The sequence below is a fragment of the Simochromis diagramma genome, unplaced genomic scaffold, assembly GCF_900408965.1.
Source record: "Simochromis diagramma unplaced genomic scaffold, fSimDia1.1 OVJJ01000518.1, whole genome shotgun sequence".
NCBI classification, from domain to species: domain Eukaryota; kingdom Metazoa; phylum Chordata; class Actinopteri; order Cichliformes; family Cichlidae; genus Simochromis; species Simochromis diagramma.
The window spans coordinates 611,150-633,602 of record NW_024387336.1 but is presented as its reverse complement, the minus strand read 5'-3'; the positions used below and the strand labels follow the sequence as shown (position 1 = coordinate 633,602).

At 41.0% G+C, this 22,453-nt stretch overlaps 2 protein-coding genes across 3 annotated transcripts in view; both read left to right on the top strand.

The window, feature by feature from the left end:
- The window catches only part of erbb2 (erb-b2 receptor tyrosine kinase 2), a 33,052-nt gene extending 14,993 nt beyond the window's left edge, over positions 1-18,059 (top strand). Inside the window, exons 6-27 of one of the 2 annotated variants that reach the window (XM_040006517.1) lie at positions 62-177; positions 279-420; positions 543-671; positions 1,576-1,720; positions 2,435-2,508; positions 2,633-2,723; positions 4,532-4,734; positions 4,862-4,991; positions 7,893-7,983; positions 8,486-8,640; positions 8,732-8,779; positions 8,888-9,026; positions 9,110-9,232; positions 9,326-9,424; positions 9,516-9,701; positions 9,910-10,065; positions 10,158-10,233; positions 12,263-12,409; positions 12,607-12,704; positions 12,945-13,115; positions 14,120-14,504; positions 14,587-18,059. In XM_040006517.1, the coding sequence (XP_039862451.1) occupies positions 62-177; positions 279-420; positions 543-671; positions 1,576-1,720; positions 2,435-2,508; positions 2,633-2,723; positions 4,532-4,734; positions 4,862-4,991; positions 7,893-7,983; positions 8,486-8,640; positions 8,732-8,779; positions 8,888-9,026; positions 9,110-9,232; positions 9,326-9,424; positions 9,516-9,701; positions 9,910-10,065; positions 10,158-10,233; positions 12,263-12,409; positions 12,607-12,704; positions 12,945-13,115; positions 14,120-14,504; positions 14,587-14,936 (3,254 nt within the window). In that variant the 3' untranslated portion in view covers positions 14,937-18,059. The remainder of the gene's footprint in view (positions 1-61; positions 178-278; positions 421-542; positions 672-1,575; positions 1,721-2,434; positions 2,509-2,632; positions 2,724-4,531; positions 4,735-4,861; positions 4,992-7,892; positions 7,984-8,485; positions 8,641-8,731; positions 8,780-8,887; positions 9,027-9,109; positions 9,233-9,325; positions 9,425-9,515; positions 9,702-9,909; positions 10,066-10,157; positions 10,234-12,262; positions 12,410-12,606; positions 12,705-12,944; positions 13,116-14,119; positions 14,505-14,586) is intronic. The other variant, XM_040006518.1, reaches the window with a different exon arrangement.
- A 2,552-nt stretch (positions 18,060-20,611) lies between these two features.
- Positions 20,612-21,463, top strand: LOC120718188 (proteinase-activated receptor 3-like). The gene has a single exon (XM_040006611.1). It carries the CDS (start codon positions 20,612-20,614, stop codon positions 21,461-21,463), a length of 852 nt encoding a protein of 283 aa, XP_039862545.1.
- The last annotated feature ends 990 nt before the right edge of the window (positions 21,464-22,453 follow it).

The following is a 22,453-nucleotide window of genomic DNA, read 5'->3' as shown; positions in this document are numbered from 1 at the left end:
GATGAAGTTTTGCTGAAATGTTGACTGTTTGTTTTGTGTGTGTGTGTGTGTATGTTTAAAGTGACCCGAGCTAAATGTGCGTCTGGCTGCCAGCGATGTAAAGGTCCTCTACCCAACGACTGCTGTCACCTGCAGTGTGCAGCTGGATGCACTGGACCCAAAGACTCAGACTGTCTGGTAAACAGTCCTGTTGTTTTTGTTTTCTTATCTACAGTGTAATCTCCTTTTTTCCTTTTCCTTACTGGAGAAACATGTTTCCTCCTCCTTCCTCTCTGCAGGCTTGTCGTCACTTCAACGACAGCGGTGTATGTAAAGAGAACTGTCCACTGCCCACCACCTATGACCCCGTCACGTTTCAGTCCCAATCCAACCCACATGGGAAGTTTAACTTTGGAGCGACCTGTGTCAAGACGTGTCCTTGTAAGAGTTTGCCTTAAAAAAAAATCTGCTTAACCAAGAAAGCTGTCACACGCTCGCTGATTTTTTTTTTTTTTTTTAAATCCCTGCCTCCCATCTTGGACACTTTGTCTCCTGCCCTGTAGATAACTATCTGGCGTTGGAAGTGGCCTGTACTTTATCTTGCCCCCCAAACAACCAGGAAGTTGTCGTCACCCAACCTGATGGGACGGAGACGCAGAAATGTGATAAGTGTGAAGGAGACTGTCCCAAAGGTGAGGTAGCCATTCTGTTTTCTCCTGGGAAATATCATTCTGTTTACAAACACACGCACACAGTGGCAGCTTTATTAGATTTACCTGCTAATTAGTGTGAATAAAAACATCCACTTGGAAGCGGAAGATGGTTCTAGATTTGAGTTAACTCGACAAATCGGAATGAGGTTCAGTAATCTGGTCCGCCTGTCTGTTCATGTCGTTAGTTTAGCTTGTTAGTTTCTCTGTCACCTTTATAACCTTGCTAGCATAATTCTCCTGTCTCTGCTTCCTCATACCAAGCCTCCAGGATCTATGGTGCTCATTTTCATCTTCATATTTTTATTCTTGGATTCTCCTGGAGCAGCTTTGCATGATTCAATGCTCGCAATAATTTTTAGTTATGTTATAATGGACCTTGGTGCAACCGTTCAGCTCACCCACTGTCTGAAAACAAGTTGTTATGGCTCCTGTTTTTCTGATTCACTGCCCATCGTAAACAGATTTAAAGATTTGAACAGCAGGTCGGTCCGGTCTGTGTGCAGGTGACGACAGTATCCACTCTCACTGACATCATACCAAGCCAAGAGCAGAAAAACTAAGTGTTCAGAGCTGGTTGAATGTTATTGTATACAGTACTGCTCAAAAAACTTCACATTGTCAATAAATCACCGCTGCTATTTCCAGTTTTCATAGCAAAATATAAGTAAATGAGGGGTGGCTTAAGACTTTGTTCCTTTAATGCAGTGCAAATCTGTTTCATTCAGCAATGATCACGTCCTAGTTCATGTTGCTGGGTGATTATTAGTCATTGTTGTTGTTAAACTTTAGTCTAATTAGAAATGCTGCTTCCAGTAAAGCTCTGGTTTGGTTTAACGTCTGTTGTTGTTTTGTTTTTTTTTCCCCTTCCTGGTTGGTATCATAGTGTGTTTCGGCCCGAGTACAGACAACAATGGTGTCACCGACAGCAGCAGCAGCATCGCCGTAGTAACGCCTTCCAATGTGGAGGAGTTCAACAAGTGCACGAAGATTTTCGGTAGCCTGGCCTTCCGCTCTGAGAGCTTCTCATGGTGAGAGACTTTTACATTTTTAGAAACGTGTAAAATTCAGTAAAGACAACAAGCAGCTTGACACCAGAGACTGTATTCCGCCACAGCGCCACATCCCTCCCATTCAGCACTTCAAATATTTAATTTTGCAGCAACAACTTGTACACAATCCTTTTGCCGCCCGAGCCTATCCCTGCACATGTAACCAGACCGGCTTTAAACTCAAGTGTTTTGACGTTGTGTCAACAGAGGACAAAACTGCTCCAATTTGTTTCTACACCAGTGTCATTCAAGAGCATTTCAAATAATGTAGCGAAATACCAACAGTTAATACAAAGCTTGTAGGTTTGCTTACATGACTTGTAACTTGCTGAGGTTGAGATACTACATGTTGATAAAATTCCCCGACAGCTGATTTAAGTGAACGCGTGTGTGGTTTCTGATGTATTGTTGAGGGTTGTCAATAATGGGTTAGTGTGATCTGAACCTGCACAAACAGGCTTGCATTCAGCATATTCCTCCTATTTCCTCCTGTGGATTGAATCTGTATCTCTGACTCAAGATCACCCAGACACATCGTCTCCATGACTTGTGTGGACTGGCGAAGGCATTTCTCACAAAATCCAAGCTTAACCTGGAGGAGATATTAATATTGAGGACAAGCCAAGAGAAAATGAAATTGTTCCCAATAATCAAAGTGGCTTTTAAGTCTTACTTAAATCTTACGCTGTCCAGGGATCCTGCGAAGAACACCTCAGGCCTGACTTTGGAGCAGCTGAGTGCCTTCAGGACTCTGGAGGAGATCACAGGTACCACAGTGTTTGTTAAACCCTATGTGAGCTATTTATGAAGTAACATTTTATCTGTTTCTCACACCGAAGTCTCCTCAGTTGGAATGTTTTCATCACCTCTGTGTGATCTTTAAACTTGCAGGTTATCTCTACATTGATGCCTGGCCAGAGCAGTGGACCAACCTCAGTGTGTTTGAGAACCTGAAGGTGATCAGAGGCACGATGCTCTACAAGTAAGACTTTTTAAAACTGCTCGTCTGTTGTTCTGCATGCTCTCCACTATTTCCCTTGTCATCCTGTTTGCACAATATGCCTGTTGTGTAACCATACTCAATCCACTTTACTGCAGTGTTTTTGTTTTGTTTTTTTCCCTTCTGTGGTGATTTTATTATCAGCTTTATTATCAATAAACTTACCAACGAGCTGGAAACAAACATTAGGTGTGCCTGCTAAGCGTATTTTTCTTCTCATGCAAGTGAGCACGATGGAAACGTGGATAAAAAAGTCAACTAAATGAAGAATAATAGTAAGTTTAAGTAATTTAAAGAATCAATAAACTCCACTTCACCATCCGGATCGTCTATATGTGCCTTGAACAGCTCTCCTGTAGTATTAAGATCGTTATATAGATGCAGCACGTTTAATTTTCTTTCCATGCGGTGCGTCACTACATGCCAATGTGTCCACCCAACACTGTGTCTTTGTTTGTGTTCAGTTTTTTTCGACTGTTTCTGCTTCAGTTGAGGCAGTCTGTTCATTTTCAGGGTAATAAATGCTAATTATTAGCTAGCACTGCTGCCCTGCTGGCCAGTGTCTGAAACTAGGTCACAGTTAGCACCATCTGATCACCGTGCTGGTGACGTGTGCAACGTTACGATCAATGTTCTCCAGGTGGAAGTGACCAATCACATTTTTGTGGAGGGAGTATGAGCAAGACAGGCTGTATAACACATGGTTGATGTTGAGAAAGAGTCTGTTTTAATGCAGCTTTTAGCTAAAGCTAAAAAAATTCCAACTGACAACTGTTTTATTATTTTCGATTGAAACGAATGTCTGAAAATGTTAGCTCCGCATTCACTTTTGGTTTCACACTGACCTCGGTCTCCATGGCCTCCGTTTGATCCCTTCATCCACAACAAGTGCGACTTCATGTGGACTTTGTCACTCAGCAGTTTGGCGACAGGACAGTTCAAGTCATGCTTGAGTACTTTTTTCCTCCCACTTGGAAGTCTTTTTTTTTTCCTTTTACACAGTTTTACAAACATGGAACATGATGTCAGGGACTTAAACAGATTAATAACATCATCCAAAGCCATCGAATACACTGCAGGAAAATATTTCTATCAGAGCTTTTACACTTGGATTATAAGCTGTTCTGAATCTTGTTATAACAAACCCATTTTTCCCCCCACTGTTAATCTCCTTGACTCTTAGTTTGAAGAGTCAGAGCCATCTTATCCATTGGTTGTTCTAGGAAAAGGTCGATGTTTGGTGGTGTTTTCTGAAGCCAGCATTTTTTTTTTTTTCCCTTTTTTACCAGCAGTCTAGAAGTCTACAGATGTTTTAAGGAATGTTTTGTGGATCCCGGGACAGAAATGTAGCATCCACTTTTACATCCAAAACCTCTGAATGGAAGGGCAGGATCAGAATATGTGGGCACGGTGTGGCATCATAAATTTCTCAATAAACTTTGTATTTTTTCCAGACTTGTACTCATCAGTGAACAACTGAATAATTCCTTATATATTCTCCATGTGGGAGAATTTTGCACTTGGATTTCTCAGGTTTTACACTGTAGGGCAGTTGTAGAGACGGTGCTGGAGCTACATTGATATGATGCTCTGCTTTGAGTCCCTCCAAAATGACCAAGATCCTTACTCTGCTCCGAAGAGCCCAAACGCTATTTGTAGGAAGCTTGTTTTCACAGAAAGATACCGGGATACAGCTGTGTCTCTTTTGCTGTTTGCTTCTTACACTCTTCTTTATTTAAAGCTTTGTTTACCACTCAAATTCTTCATCTTCTCCCTCTCCATCCATTCAGGGGTGTGTTTTCACTGGCCATCCAGAATCTGCACATCGAGTCTCTCGGGTTGCGGTCGCTGCGCAGCGTCAGTGGAGGTTTGGTCTTGATTTACAACAACACACAGCTGTGCTACACCAACTCACTGCCATGGCAGAATCTCCTCCATCCCACCCAGGGTCCGCACCGCATCGTCAGCCACAACCAGGACCCTGCAGTCTGTGGTAAGTAAAGCCACAGACCTTTTAGTCGTGCAGCTGTCTTAAGCTTTTTTTTTTTTTTTTTTTTTGTGGTCTAATGCAATAAAAAAACTACAGGGTGAATCATGCTGCATTGTCTCTATGTTTTCAGAGAAAGAGGGGAATGTTTGTCACCCCCTTTGTAAGGCGGGCTGTTGGGGTCCGGGGCCCAGCCAGTGCGTGTCCTGCCAAACTTTCCAACGTGGCACCGAGTGTGTAGAGCAGTGTGATCTCTATCAGGGGTAAGAAGGTTTGCGTGCGTTTGTAGAGGTGTGGCAAAACTAAATCAATGCGAAAACAACTGATAATGTTCTTTAATTGTTCAGTGTACTATTTGTTTTATTTGTAATAATTCCCAGAACTAGTTCCTCAGTAAATATATCAGAAAAACTAATGATGTTTAGTTTTCAGATTAAAAACGTTTAATTTAACGTGTGCCTTGAAGCAATTTAGGATCTATTATCAGCGATAACGGTGTGTTTGAGTTTGATATGACGTGCATACATGCACATACAAAAGCAAATGCAAGATGGCAGAGCAAATGAGAAAACACACTGGGCTGTATACATGCGCACAAAATGAACCCAGTACGACTATTAGATGGTACATTTGCTTAGTTAGGAATTTACGTCTGCTAAGTGCCTGGCAAAAGCAGGCTTAAAGTAAATGCTCAACCTAATTCAGTAACGCTATTATTGAACGTCGTACAGTCTTTGTTCGGTTAGACAAAAAAATTTACTCTGGATGCTGTCTGTGTTGAGCGCTCAGTGAATCTGCGTTCGACTACTCCGCCTAGGCTGCACTGTCGAGCCTAGGCGGAGTAGTCGAACGCAGATTCACTGAGCGCTCAACACAGACAGCATCGTCAGAAGGAAGAGCGCAGGGCAAGCTAGCAAGACAGAAGTTAAGCTCTCCTTGTAACATGGACCCTCATTCAGATCTGGCGTTTGGAATTATTTTGGTTTTCATGTGACGTATGACCCTGAAGGTAAGCGAGTCATGGACTAAAATAAAACAGTATGTTGGATGTGCCACGCAATGCTCAATTACATGGGTGGGAACTAGTGTGTTAGCGCAGTTAGCTCGTTAACGTGTTGGCCGTCTAGCCCCATGCACGGGGCGATCGGCGGTAGCTCGTTAACGGAGATTTGCCGTGTTGTGGCGTTAAGGTCATTTCAACGAGATTAACCTGAAAGCACTAGTGGGAACACAACGAATATGACTGCACATTTACGCTGACATCATCCTAGTGCAAAGACAAAAACAACAAGCATGCTACTAACTTTAGCCGAGTCATTTAGACAGCTGTTAGCACATGATTCTCCTTATATATGTTTAATATGCTGCTGAGAATATAGCCCAGAAGAAGCGTATAGTATAGCTTTTATTTTGGAAAGAGACATTTCTCTGTAATAAACTCTCTTTTCCAAAGATGAGTGATTCCTCAATCAGATACAGGGCTTGCAATATCGCTAGCCCGACGTCCCGGGGCTAGCGGTCGGGCTACCAAAATCTATCGCTGCCCTGCCCATAGGAAGGAACAATATATGTCAATGCTTTTGCATTCTTTCAGAAATGTAGCTGGGTAATTATGTCATTGGCATCGGTGAGCCACTGTCAATATGTGACATATTGCAATCGCGTTTGAATTTGCGCTTATTTTTTTGCTTTCACTTTGCAATCGCGCGAACTGTGTATAGAGAGCGACAGCACTGATCTGTGAGTGATGATAATTTGTGCACCAATTCCTCTGACATCGTCTTAGTAATCGTTAGCTTACTATGCAAACATGACAAGTGAAATCTCCCGCAGCAAGCTTAAACATGTGAGAGGTTGATCGCGCAGAGAATCGCTGAGCTTATGTGAGTGCGTGTATAAAAGCAGCAGGATATATATTTGACTACGATGACCTGGATGACTGAGAACCTTCACAGACAGATATATATTTTAGTTCTGCTGAGCCAAATAAGACAGGTCAGGGTGAAGAAGTGACAGCCAAAGAAAAGCTTACCACAAAACGGAGAAGTTATGACAAATCAGACTATAAGGCAAAAAGAAAGTGCAGCTTTATGGTTTCATGGACAAAAGAATTTCTGTGGCTGCAATATGATGAGCTAAATAACCAGGGCTGCACATAAGTGGTCCGCAGGTGCGCATTCGCTGTCAAAATAAAAAACACGCACAAGGGTTAGGGTTAAATTTAAAAACTGTACTTTTGAGTTAAAATATATATTTATAATTTTAATAAATGACAAATTAAAAAGGCATGAACATTTTTTTTGTATCGAAAAAATATCGAACCGTGACACCAAAGTATCGAACCGAACCGAACCGTGAATTTTGTGTATCGTTGCACCCCTACTAATTACAGTGTCTTTTAGTAAGACTCAAACAACAGAGGTTATTATTATTATTATTATTATACACTCCAAATTAAGCTAGTGATTTTGTTATTTACAATGCAACCAAATGCAAAATCATACCCTGCTCTCTTGCCTATTTTGCCTTGAATTGGATCGGATTTAAAAATTATCACCACACTATGGCTTGAATTTAGTCATCGCGACCATAACCTAACAAGGAAAGTAGAAATGTTATGTGTTTAGTTTCATAGAGTTTCTAAATAAAAAGATTAACAAATCTAACTGATTAAAGACATCATAGCCGTAAATACCTCTGAGGTCACCGTAGTATGGAGTGAGTGGTGTGCCATATATATTGCTCTATAACATATAAATGCGTTTATAAAATAAAAGCAGTAATACATGGAATATTCGGGAATTCATACATACAATTTCTATCTAGGTGTTAAATTAACATGTTTAATGTTGTTTCTTCAATGTAAAGCAGAACAAAAGTGTAAAAATTTAATTATTTTGAATCTGTGATGGAAATTGTATCCTGGACTGGAAATTTACAGTCCAGCATGATGTGATGTTTGCAGAAAGTTGGTGAAAGTTCATACGATACTTCACAATTGTGTATAGAAGAAGAAGAAATGTCGTTGAGCTCATCGGGTTACTTGCAGCTGGCGTCTGTTTCTGAAGTTGTGTCTTCTCAGGATGGTGTCAGATGCTTCAGATAAATGCATTTAATTTAATCCTGGGATGTTACCTTACGTGCATCTTGTGCTTGCTTTGCAGGTCCGTACGTGAATACATAGATGGATCTAAGTGTGTTGCCTGTGATCCACAGTGTCGACCCCTCAATGGCTCAGAGTCCTGCCACGGGCCGGTAAGAAACATAGACCAAAGTGTAATACGGCTAGATAGGATTTCTAACTCCTTAAACCCCCATTTGGAGCTCAAAAGTACTTGTATATGACAGTTTATTTAACCTGGAGATGTGTCATTTGTATGAATAAATACAAGTTTATGAGGTTCTGTTTTCCTTTTTCACTTTTCTCAAGATGCATGTGGCATCACTGCAGGATGCATATTGTCATTGCATAGCTTGTTTTTGATGGTTCATTGTAGAGCTGAGATTACTGAAGCATTTTTACACAGGGATAATGTTGCTTGCACCTTGCTTGCTTTAAAATAAATTATACTTTAAGCTATTTCTAATTACAAAAGTTCTTAAATTGGTCTAATTTTAGCTTAAATTGAATCCTTTTAGCTGCTGTGGTGCTGTAAGTAGGATGTCGACGTCACACTGGGCTGTAGAAACTCTGTTATTTTTTTATGTTAAATAAAAAAAATAAACATTGTTAAATATCGCTCTGTTTGCATCTCAGGGTGCTCAACATTGCACGGAGTGTCGGAATTTCCAGGACGGCGAGTATTGCGTGGATCGGTGTCCCAGTGGCGTCAAGGGCGATCTGCATACTGTGTGGAAATACAGCAATGCCACAGGACACTGTCTGCCATGCAAGACCAACTGCACGCCACCGTGAGTGACGCCACATTTAAGCCCCAACTCACACACACATACACAAGCACGCAGTGAGACTGACTTCACAGACGGTGCTTTTCTCTTCCAGCTGCACTGTGAAGGATGAACAAGGCTGCCCCATTGATACCAGGACAGGGTGAGCGCACTAAACAACTTATTTCAGTTAGCTTTTCTGGGAGCTGTTACAAATTGAACTTCGATTTTTATGGATGGGCGCAGCGTTAAACTTTCTGTGTCTGTGTAGACCTGGCACGTCCATCGCGGCTGCAGTGGGTGGGGTGGTGCTCTTCATTATCCTGCTGGCTCTGCTGGTCTTTTACTTGAGGAGACAGAAGAAGCTAAAGAGGAAGGAGACAATGAGGAGGATCCTGCAGGAGCACGAGGTGAGGGACGATGTGCCAAATTAAAATGTGTGTTTTGCTCTAGCGTGGAGTCTTTATCTGCTATTTTCCTCCTTCACGTGCAGCTGGTGGAGCCTTTGACGCCGAGTGGTGCTTCACCCAATCAAGCTCAGATGCGTATATTGAAAGAGACCGAGCTGAAAAAACTCAGGGTGCTGGGTTCGGGGGCCTTTGGCACTGTTTACAAGGTATGGTCATCACGCACATCCATAACCACGTTATTTGCTGTTTGTTCAGAGGGTGGTGAGCTTTGTTCGAGATGATTTTGATTACTGTTTCAGGGAATTTGGGCTCCTGATGGGGAAAATGTGAAAATCCCAGTGGCCATTAAGGTTTTGCGTGAGAACACCTCACCAAAAGCCAACAAAGAAATCCTCGATGTGAGTATAAGCCAGGCAGAAAACCTTGAGGAGTTACAGTGGACGGAAATGAAGTTCACACGCTCAGTACATCTGCTCTCTCTGCTTCCAGGAGGCATATGTGATGGCGGGCGTTGCCAGCCCGTACGTGTGTCGTCTCCTGGGGATTTGTCTCACCTCTACTGTGCAGCTGGTCACTCAGCTGATGCCGTACGGCTGCCTCCTCGACTACGTCAGAGAGAACAAGGACCGCATTGGTTCGCAGTTCCTACTCAACTGGTGTGTCCAGATTGCCAAGGTACAAAAACAGGAAACAAGGTGTTGCATTTCTGTTTTCATGCTTGTACTTGTGTGACCGCTTGCAGTGATATAAGCGGAAGTATATTTTGTTCATTTCTCTCTTATCTTACTTGTCTTTTCATATTTGATGTGGTTCCAGTTTGTTTATTTGTGGACACATGTAGGGTGATGGATCTGTGTGTTGGTGTATGTGTGTGTTGGTGTAGGGGATGAGTTACCTGGAGGAGGTTCGTTTGGTCCACAGAGATTTGGCAGCCCGCAATGTCCTGGTGAAGAACCCAAATCACGTGAAGATCACCGACTTTGGTCTGGCCCGTCTGCTCGATATAGACGAGACGGAGTATCACGCCGATGGAGGGAAGGTGAGATGGAAGCTGTGACTTGCAGAGCATGTTCTCTGCGGGCGTTAAGGATTTTGTTTATTTAAAAATGCTCTGGAAATCTGTGTTTCCAGGTGCCAATCAAATGGATGGCCTTGGAGTCTATCCTGCACAGGAAGTTTACTCACCAGAGTGATGTATGGAGCTACGGTAGGCATCAACCAGAGCTAGGAATTTTAAATTGATCCTTTTCTTATGAATAAATCATCAGAAAAATCTTATCAAATACATTGAAGTTTAAATGTGAACCAAAATATATTTGCAAGCAAGTAAAGTGGGATTTTGATTAAAATGTGAATCCAGAAATGATGTTTGCTGTTTGAGCCGAATCATATGGGTGGGACTTACGTATGCTGAGAGATGTAAGAAGCATCTCCATTGGCCAGTCTTAGCACTGGTTCATGTAGATGGCTTTTGTTTAACAATCTGTGGTTTTGTAATGGCTTAAAAGGATCCAAATTAGCTGATAGAGGGACACAAAAAAATGCAATTGGCATGAATGCCTGTTCAGACCTAAAGTTTTTGCCGTTACTAAGCTAGGTCTTCTCCAAAGATTCCATTCCTTGTTGGCCAGCTAAGAATTTTGCCCACAGTCAGTATAAAGCAAAAAAGGCTAGACAATTAATTTTGTCAAGGGGCCACGTGGGTCTGTTGTGTAGCACCCAGTTGGCCCGGCCCTCCACAACAGTACTATTTCTCATGGACCCAGATTCTGGGTTGGAAAAATCCAGTGCAAAGTCCCTTAAACCTGCAGTCTGTCTGAAGGCTATCAGATGGCAATAGCTGGTCACAAAAAGACTTCTGGTCCTGTAGAAGTCTATAGGAAAATGTAAACGGTTTCCTTCTGTTTTATGTTCTTTGTTATCCATTTCAGGTTGCATTCGATAGTCTAGGCTGTGCTAACAAGTTAGTGCTAACTAGTTGGATGAAAGATGAAATGTTTCTCCCACAGAATCAACTTTTTGGGATAGCCTAACTATTGTTTTACACCAAGCTAGTCATCTTAGCATAAATGTGTAAAGTAGCATCTCTGCCATAAAATCTTCCGCCATGATCCAGATACCTCAGTACTCGAATGCAGGAACTTTGAGAATGACATCACTCTTGAGTTGGCGCATTCCAGGAAAAGAGAGGAAAAACAGGACTTTTTTGGTTCTTAGCAAAGATAGAGCTGTTCAGGTATCACTAGCAATACAACATAATACTGTTTTCTTGTAAATAAAAACACAATCATGAATAGCACCTAATTGGTGCCCTGCGTATGGCTGATTTAGCAATTCAAAAATGGCCATCTTAGATTGCTAACTCAGGATATGTTGGTCTGCTCTGACCTTTGGAAATCTGAGTTGAGGGGGCGTTCCACAAAAATCTTACTGTCTTCAAAGTTTTTAAACAGCTAGTTAGCACAGCCTAGAGTTATCTGTCCTAATTTCTGTTTTGTATCAAATTAGTTAGCTTAGCCATGTGTGTTATAAGGTAGCATTTTTTCCTACATGAAACACGAAAAAAAGAATCTAATAACACTAGCATTAACAATAAACTCGTCTCACATTTACATACAGGTAGTTATTACAGTCTAATGCTAAGTAGCGCTAAATAGCCTAACTTCCATTTTGAATTGAGCTAAATACATTAGCATAAAGGAGTGGGGAAATTTGTAGAGTAGCATTTTGCTACATGCTACATTAAATAAAAATAAAAACACGCCTTGACATAACTGCTGTTATGATTTGGCTCTATATAAATAAAACTGAATTGATCTTCGTCGTGCTTTATTGCGGCTTGTCGGTGGTGTGAAAAGTACACTCACTGGCTAACAAGGTGTCAATCACAACAGTTAGATCTACCCTGAAATTCTCATCAAAGGGTATGATGCATGATGTCACAGTATCTTATATGCATAAATCCAGTTGAGACTGGCCAAGAGAGGTTCTTGTATGATTGAGTGATGGTCTCACCCATAGACTAAGCTTAACAGCAATCCAAAGTGTTTAACTTAAATTTTAACCATAAATATATTTCTTAAAACATTTAGAGTTCAGTGTTTCCATAGTTTTTCTGTTTTTCTTGAATGCATAATGGTTTTAAAACTAACTTCATTCACAGATAACTTGGTTTAAATCCTTATAGGTGATTTGTATTTTAGAGTAAATGTTGCGTTGTTGTTATTTAATTGCAGGGGTAACTGTCTGGGAGCTGATGACGTTTGGCTCTAAGCCCTACGACACGATTCCAGCAAGAGATATCCCAGAGGTTTTAGAGGGGGGCGAGCGGCTTCCCCAACCCCTTATCTGCACCATTGATGTCTACATGATCATGGTCAAATGTCAGTACCTCTCACTGCAGCAGTGATTTTTGCATTTTGTCTATGTTGTGATGTTGCCAAGATTTAAGCATTTAATGTATTTCCTGGTTAAAAACTGCAAATGAATCTGACTTTTATACACGTTGTAGTTTATCTCCCCGTCTGTCAAAGGATTTAATGTTGTTGAAGTGTTCAGTTAACCATTGTTTGGTTGGCAGGTTGGATGATTGATCCTGAGAGCAGGCCGAGATTCAAAGGCCTGGTCAATGATTTTAGTGCCATGGCTAGAGATCCTACTCGCTATGTAGTTATTCAGGTATGTAAATGTTTTACTCATGCTGTTAATGTTTTACTGTGTGTGTGCGTGTGTGAGAGAGAGCGGCACTGATAGTTATTGTGTCCATACTATACAATTATTTATCTAAAACTGCTACTTTTTAGATGTGGTTACCTTTTAAAGAGTGACACTTTTAATTCCATCCAAATAAATAAAGATGTACATTCCTAGAATGTTTTGGGGTTTTTTATCCTATGTTGTTCTTTCATCGTCTTTCAGAATGATGAAGAGATGAGCAAGTGCAGCCCAGTGGACAGTGAGTTTTACAGGATGCTTCTGAGGGAAGATGAAAATGGGGAAATGATGGATCCTGAGGAGTACCTGGTGCCAAATACAAGGAAAGGGGACGAGCCCCTGGCCAATGGACTATCCAGACACCAGTCATACAGGGTCAGTGGGGTGGGATGGGGTGGGTAATTTTGTCTTTGTCTATTTTATATAACTATATGTATCTATATCTATCATACATAGATAGATAGATGTTCTTTTTGATTGGTCCATTTGCTGGCTTTAATCACAGACAGACAGAATTTACCTGTTATGTGATGACAGTTGTACATGTTGGCCCTTACATCTCAAGTTTTACTTGATAGATCCCCTTCCACTCAGCACTATTTGGCCAGCTGTGGCATTAAATTTCCATATTTCTATTAAATCTCAAATTTCACCAGCGCTATAACGTGTTACAGTAAATTTTCTGCATGTCAGAATGAGAAAACTATGCACGTTGATGACTTTTTCTGCTTTCTGGCAAAGCTCCATCTGCAGTGTGTCAGTCGCAGACTTTCGAGTTAATCGAGTTAATAAATATGTGAAATTGACTCGGCTTGATTATGTGCTCTGCAGCAAAGTGTGCCGCAGGTTCCAAATTGTGATTAATGTAGTGAACGACTTTAAGGGTAGGTGTCCTATATTCATGCAGCATTGTGGCTGCTTCTCTGTTGCTTGTAACATTATACAAAGACGCCCTTTATAGCTACGGTTTCTAGCTATTAAAATTAGAAACTGTAACTCGCTATTAAAAATAATTTAGCAGAGGCAGGGACACGCAGACCAGAGGGTGGGGAATCCCCACCCCCAGATCAGATCAGTCTAAGATAATTTTCCTAATTTATTCTGGAGTGACAGATGAGAAGTTTTTAAGAGAGTGTCCATCCTTCAGCATGTGTGACATAAGAATTAAGAGTCCTGCTTTAATGTCTGTGTGTTTGAAAGAACTCATGAATTGTCTGTTTAATAAACAATGAAACCGATATGAACATATATTTGAGGATTTATATATATTATATGAGCAGTAAGTACCTGATACTGTGTGAGAGTGCGACTTTTTCTGTTAACATGCTGTCATATCGTACATTCCCAATATCTTAAAGGGTGGTTGTTTTTCTTTCCAGCAGAGCAGAGATCATAGCTTAGATATGGACCCTTCCAACACTGCTGGGCCTCGGAACCTTCACTCCTCCCTGACTGGAATCAGCCACGCCCAGTACCCAACCTTAACAATGGGAGCGAGCACCTCTAACAGTGTGTGGCCTCAGTATCCAATGCTGGCTCGCAGCACCTCAGCTGGAGGTCAGTCTGACTCTGTCTTCCTGGATGCACCTACAGACGGCCACTCCTTGGCACCAGCCAGCCCCGGACGCTACAGCAAAGACCCCACTTTCCCCAACGGGAGCAAGGATGACCTAGAAACTGATGGGTGGAATGGTTTTCCCCATCCTTATCTTCACCACTCACTACCCCGGCGGAGTCACGCCATTCAAAATCATCCCCTGCCAGGTGAGTCGTGGTCGTCATAAAGAAGGAAATGTCCGTAACTCTGATTATGTTCTGACTTTTCTTCTTCTATTCACCTTCTCAGAGTACGTCAACCAAGAAATTCAGGATCTCAGGCCAGGGTTCCCTGAGCGGCCCAGCACACTGCCTCGAAAATCCAGAATAGACCGCCGGCTTCCTAACGGCCTAAGTTCAGGTCACAGTGTGGAAAACCCAGGGTATTTGATCCCAGTGAACTCCACCTCTCCGGCCTTTGACAACCCATACTATCTGGACCTCGGGCCCAAGGCGATTCCCGGGGCTGTGGCGGGGGACGGCCCAGCAGGACTGGAAAGCAACGGAGGAGTAACCAGACATATGAACGGTTTTGTGACACCGACTGCAGAAAATCCAGAATACTTAGGATTAGCAGACACTTGGAGTGGGCATACTTGAGGGTAGGGACGGTGAGGCTATAAAGGAGACACAGACGGAGTCTCACTGAGGGAAACTGGAGAGTGGGAAGATGAACATTTACATAGCAAAAATAAGCGGAGCTGCGAACGTGCAACTGGAATCTTCTCACTCTGTCTGGAGAAGCAGCGGCATCCGAACTGATCGAGGTTGTCCCTAAATGCCACGTTATTAGTACCCAGTTGTAACACGCATGGACTCAACACAGTGTAGCATTCAAGTGGTGCCTGTGGCACCATTTGTATTCATGTCTTCCTCTAAACAATCTGTGACTGTTAACTGCCAAAAAGAAGTTTTTTCTTCTTTTGTAAATAACACCATAAACAAAAGAGTTCAAGAAGGTTATCATGATTGTTTTTATGGTCATCTTCTTTTAAGTTGTTTAATATCTGTAGATTTTCCACTATATGTGAAGCTTTTTTATTTTTGTGCATTTCCTTCAGTTCCCTGTGGATATGCTACTGAGTGCAGCTGAACAGTGAAGAAAGATGTATAACACTTTTGACAAAGTGAGCCGTGATGTGCGTTGAAGATGATGCTTAGTATTCTGGTCAGTTTCTCGCAGACCTGACGGGGGTCTCCAGCACTCTCAAAGCCATTTTGTTTTGGACAGAGAAGGCCCTGCAGCCCATCTGGCCTGTAGACATGCTCCCTGAAAGAAAGGCATCCTGTATGGAGAAGACAGAGGCATTGTGCCGCACTGATGTATGTGGTTGTTGGTGACCGTGGCTGTAGCTACTTTGTGGTACGAGTCATCAGCTATTGAGGTACGAGGAGACATTTTTAAGCTGCAGAAATGTCTAAAAAAAATGGGAATAAGTGGTTAACTGTTCAGGGATTTTAGTTTTTCTGAGAAATATGGAGAACTACTGACTTTGAAGTCATAATAAGAACACACTGTGTACATGTCAGACAACTCTGTGTGCACCCGCCAAGCGCAGTAAGCCTTTAGAGATTTTAGTGGCTTTTCACTGTGCAAGAAAGCTATCAGTAAATATCCCACAAGAAGTGAAGAATCTGCATAACATATAGACATAGCCTGTGTGTGTGCGTGCGTGCGTGCGTGCGTGCGTGCGTGCAAGCAATCCACTAGACCCTGGAGTGGATTCTGTGGAGGCGTTGCTTTTGAATAATCAATGCATGGCTCAAATTCCACTCACTGAGAGCTCACTGACATCCCAGTTAATAATAAGCAAGATTTTTTTTTTTTTCTTCATGTTAACTGGTGTAGGGTTGAGGAGGCGGGGGTGGGGTGGAGTGGGGTGTCAAACTGAGTCAATGGAGTCATTGTCTGACCCTCGTGTCTTCGTCCGAAAGCCATCGCTCTCCGAACTCGCGCACCCAGAGCGGCGACGTTTGAAAGGAAAGGAGTTGTTGTGGTTCACTGAGGCTTGTAATCCTGGAGCGGTCTTGAAACAAGCAGGCGAGGTCTCTCTCTTTTTTTTTTTTTCTTTTTTTTTTTTTTTTTTCTTCCTTCTCTGCCTAGCATACTAAACCAAACCGCATCCACCTTACAACTACTACTGAGTTTGAGGCTCTTTTCACATGTATAAACTGTCCACATAATGGCTGGAGCAGGACATCAGTGAGACTTTGTTCTGAAATGAGCACTGCCCCCTCATTCATGTCAGTTTTACTCTGAAAGTCTTTGCGGTTCTTGTTTTTTGTCTTTTATTTTGACGTTCTCATACGGGTTGTGAAGAGTTTTGTTCCAGAATAAGATCTCTATTAAATATTACGCCTGATTTTTAAACTACAGTTTCTTACACACACAAAAATGTATATACTGGATTTGTTTTAAACCCCTTAGCTATCATATTACACTAACCTGATTTAGAATTAAAGTTTTGAGTGAGGTTTTTTATTTTTTTTGTGGATATACAGTGTGGTGTTTTGGAATGAAAACCTTCATAGGTGTCATTGCGGTCATGTGGAAACCTCATATCTCCACTAAAAGATCTGATTAAGGTTTATTAGGAGCATTGGTCCTGTTGTATTTTTGTTAACCTAAACACTGATGTATACATTTGTATACAGTTCAGATTTTTAAGGAGGGCTGGAGTCTACCCCAGCTGCTGTGGAGATGGGATTGTAACCCGTGGATTGAACTCGTTCAGATCCACTGCCTGTGATGAGACTGGTGACAGGTCCAGGGTGTACCCCGCTACAACAGTCAGGATAGGCTGCAGGCCCCACCACAACCAGAATTCCATAACCAGAAGAAAATTAATGGACTTTCTGGAAGATTTGGAAAGAGTTTATGTTTATTTTAGATATTAAAACAAAAATCCTATAAAAGCAGGAGAATATGTTTTTGTTTGTTTGTTTTTTACCAAGCCGTAAGATGTGATAGCACCGCTCACAGATGTTCCTTCCTTGTTTATGAATGTATTATTTATCTGGTTGCCGTTAAACCACAATGATGGCACTCATAAATAATGAACTGTATCTGGATGACTCCGACTGCAGAATCTCTCAGATGACGAGGTGAATGTCGAAACTCAAAGCTTTTAGTCATAGTTGCTTTTCTGATTGGAAAAAGCTAAACGTACAGCACCAAATGGCAACAGCAGTTGCCTCAAACTTTGGTAAAGACTCGACAACAATACAGAGAAAACCCTAAAAATCAGACAAACCCCTATGAGCAAGTATTTGGTGACAGTGGGGAGGAAAAACTCCCTTTTAACAGGAAGAAAAGGCACAAAAGAAAATTTAGGCCTCTGCCTGTTTTTTATAGTTGTGTTAAACATCAACTCAAAGCCTGTTGATAAGTGTCCAGTGCAGCTGAAGCAAGAACCTGCACGTTTCATTGACAGGTTAACCAGAAAGGAAGGAACAGCTAACTAACCAGATTGTGCTGAAGGTTTTGTAAAATTAAATATCTGTATCAATATACATTTGGAGAGAAATATATCTTTTGTACTTTGCATTTAAGCAGATTTATCTTTCTGTTGGTCAGTAAATCAGTGGTAGCTAATTTGAATACATTGATGCTCTGCTGTGGGCAGGGAGCAGAGCAAAGTTATTTCAAGAAGAAATGGTCATTTTTTTATATGGAAATGTTTGCGTAAGGCGAAACAATAAAACATTTAGAGTGAAAAACGAGTCTCCTCTGTATCCAGTTTATTTATGGACCCACATTGAGCTGTGCAATCTGAACCAACATGTCAGGGGATCGAGAGTTAATAATAAGGGTGAAAAATGTCATTCAAACCCTTTTGTTGAAACATTGAATGCATTAAATTTGTCTATCAGCTCTAGAAATACTGAATGTTATTCACACGAGCTGTTCCTGCCACCTGGTGGTGGGGAGTGGAGCTGCTTTTGAGTCCCACGGGGACATGGTTTAATTTTGACAAATCAGAGCATTAAAAACTGAATAATTAATGTAATTTTGAGCTGTCTAAAGCAAACGTGGCATACTGGACCTGAGGTCTGCATTTTGGACTTTTACTGGTGAGCTTACGACCAAAACTAAAACACGATGGTAAGTTAAGATGTTTATGCTTGAGATATAGTGCAGTTACTTATGAGCTAATGACTATCACCTGGCAAAATGCAAAAACATTTATATTAAATGTTTCTTTAGTGACTTTCCTTTTTCCTGGTTATGTTGAGGAAATGGAAGCATTTTGTTCACACTTTATGGCCTTCAGGAAACTTTGCATATGTTGTGGCAAAGAAAAAACAAGGCTGTTACACACTAAAGTCTACCCTGACTGTCTGGTTTATACATATGTAATTCTTCCATTTTTATTTGATTTATTTAAAAGTTTCTTGATACTAACTTTTCCTAGATTCTTAGAGCAATCTGGGAAATTGGTGGAAGCTCATTTGGCACACTGGTGATACTGACTGTAAGCTAGTTTTTGGTTCTCGTGCATCACAGTGTGCTAAGTAGGGTTTGACCTTTGACCTGGAGAGGGATCGATTCTTTGTTGGAGCTGAAGCTTACAGCCCTCTTAACCTTGCTGCACCACGGGGGACTATCGTCCATCAGATGTTATCGGTGGTATGTCAGAAGGTACCTCACTGCTCTTCTTTTGTGAAAAGGCAAACCCGAGTGGGCACTGTAGATGGAGGTTCTTGCCTTCTCCTTCCTCGTGCATTATGTTCTGAGGGTTCCTCTTCTCCACTTAAGATTTCTTCCATTGTTTTCTGCTACCATCTTTTCTTCATAGTATGTTCAATTTCTCGTGTCTTCTGGACTCGAGTAGCATCAGTGTTTCCTTATCCTAACCCTAACCTTCCTTCTCAGCTGTTTTGTTCCAAATCTTTCTGCTCCATAGTAATAGATCTGATCACCCGTTTTCTCTAGTTTATTCTCCAGCTCCTATTTTGGATTCAGGAGACAGACACCTTCTCTACTTTTAAGATTAGGCTTAAAATTTTCCTTTTTTCACACACCTAGAGTTTTGATCAGGTGTGTCCTAATCCCAGATCTTACTATATTTTTTTGGACTTGACATTCATAGTTTTGTTTGCTCAAGAAATTTGAAGATCAACAATCTTTAGTTGTTGTTATAATTCAGTCTATAATTTACCCTCTTGTAACTTTGCTTCTACTCTGTAGTGTTATATTAATACAGTACTATATTACCTGTGAACATAATCCAAGAAGTTAATCATTTCACAGCACAAAGAAACTGGGAAGACGGTCAAGTAATATATAAACCCTAGAAGCATTGTTTTGGCTCAAAGGTAAAAGGGTTTAATGGCAGTAGTTTTATTCTCGTTGTTAAATACATAAAAATAATTTAACCTTATAAGTATAATCAGGAAGCTCTACCTAAAATGTACCATTGAGGTAGAAAGTTAAACGGCTTCATGGTCCAACCACTTTCTGCAGGTCTTCTACCAACAGGAATCATTAAACATGGAGAAAGTACAGTCTTTTAAAGAGAGATGTAAACATATAAAAACCTCACTGTAGCTGCAGGTAGGCCCACTTTACTGCTTTTTAAAAATAATATATTATTTCTTGTTAGATTGCCTGCTTATGTTGTACATTTGTTCTTTGTGAAAATGCTTTTATTGTGCATCAGCTTTGACTCGTTTACAAAATTATGTTTTAATCTGCTACATCTTTTCCAACTTTGATCACTCGAGAAAAGTTGATTAAGTTTGACCGACACGAGCTGTGACACTGGCACACAACGGCAAAAGTCACTGTATCCATGGACGAATAATGAAGAATAGTTATTTAAAGTAGTCTCCCAGGTAGGTCACACCCCTGACTTCTGACCTTTAACTATACCATGTGAAAGAAAGCTTCTTCTTTTTTTAAAGGTAGCCAGAGCATTTACTCTTGTTGCTGGTTAATAAATAGAAAACTCGTTCCTCTAATAACTGTTAAATCTGCAGGATCTAAGATCAGATGATTAGTCACTTAAAAAAATAATAAATCAGTCCATGCCAAGCTTGAAAAATGATCCTCGCTGTCACTTGCATATTCAAATAAGCATTTTCATAGGAGAAACAAATTATGTGCATCTACACAAAATCATTCCCAATAATAAGAACGCATCGTGAAGGTAAGATGACTTTGAAACTGGAAAAGCAAGCGTCTTCAGATTTTTGTTTCCTCGGGAGAATCTCATTCATTTCTGTTTCATTTCAGGCGCAGACGATCAGTGAGAACCTCTTACTGCTTCAAAATGCTCTCTCAGAATCTAACCTTCAACTCCAGCGAGCCTTTGGAGAGCAAGTGGGGACACTGCGCAGACGTAACACCAGGTATTATAGTCTGGGTGTTTTTCAGCGCTCTCTTCTCTCTGGTTGGATTTCCTGCATGTGCTGCTGTTCTCTGGGAGCTGTTTCAGAGACACAGAGCTGGAACCTCGATCACCCCTAATGATGTTTTCATGATCAACCTCACTGTCATGGGCCTGGTCTTCCTATTTTTTGTCCCACTTGGCCTGACTAACTTCCTCCTCTGGCGCATCATGTCTTTCCAGAGCTTCATCAGTTTTCTCTATGCTCTAAACCTGGCTGGACGACCTCTTCTAACAGCATGCATCTGTCTGGACTGCTACATGGCTGTGTTCCATCCCATCGCCTACAGCACAAAGAAGAGTCTGACTCCCCGGGTCCTTATGGCTGCTGCTGCGTGGACTGCTACGATGGTTCAAGGGTCCATGTCCATAGTTGATCAAGAGCTAAACCACAGTGCATGGGCCACATTTGTGTACCTCATTGCGCTCCCCATAATTGTAATCTGTGATGCTTCCATCCTCTGGACCCTGAAGAAGTCCTATCGCAGCGGGGGACATCTCCACCCCAGGAAGAAGAAGGCTCTCCAGATCATCACCAACAGCATGGTCATGACCATCACCTCATATTTCCCCCCAGTGCTGCTGTACGTCTTTGGGCATCTCATTGTCAGAGATGACAGCGAATACGAGTGCGTCTTAACAATACCTGCCTTGATCATCCCGACAGCAGGAAGTGCAATCATGCCTTTGCTGTATTTGGGCAATCTGGGGAGGTTGAATAATCTTTGCTGCTAGGAAGGATTTGCATATATAAAGGTGTAGTACAGGTCTGGCACGATAAAAGCAGAACAGATTTATTTTATTTTTAATCATTTTAAAATTATTAAAGCAGAAAATAATGGATTAAAAATAGAAGTTGCTGCAAAAATGGCAGAAGAATGAAGCAGAATAGTAATTCAGCAGATAATATATAATATAAAATATAATTTTATGCATTTGCAGTTGATTCCACAGACATTAAAAATAACTTGAGTTGTTCCATCTTAGTGCACTCAATGCATGTATCATCCAGACTGTTTCAAAGAACGAAAAAAGTTACTCCTCTCCACTGCTCACAGATGTAAAACACATATATCACATATAGCTTTTGATGCCTCTTGTTAATTTTAAATTATTACTTTTCACATTGTTACAACTATATTCCATTTTTTAAAATAAATATCTATGTATGATTATATATAAACATATGGATGTACTTTGTTGTGAACTGGAGAAATGCACCTTTGGTTTCGCTCGTATATTTGAATAATGCAAATATATACAATTTTCACATTACTTAACATGTTATTGTTTCCTACGACTTCTGCACTGAGTTATGAAAACGATGTTTGCTTATACCTGCACACCTGTGTGAAGATGAGTGTCATGAAAGATGACCTGCCTGCGTTCAAGATTTACATTTGTAACGTGATCATTCACCCGATGAAGCCCATGTAAATCAATCATGGAAAATAAGTTCTTGATTTCCCAAAGTTTTCCAGTCTATGGGCTTGTAAATGGGAGCAGGACCTTTTTTCATACCTCTTTATTGGACTTTTTCATTCAATTTATCAGATTAAAATCTCAGTCTGAGATTCTAGAGTTTGTTTTTCTCTGATAGTATCTGTATCTAAAAGCTAATAAAGGTTTTATGTCACCAGATTCTCTGCCGTTTTACCACCTACGACTTTGTTCTAAAGTCTTGGGTTATCATTATTATTATTATTATTCTAATTAACAATGAAT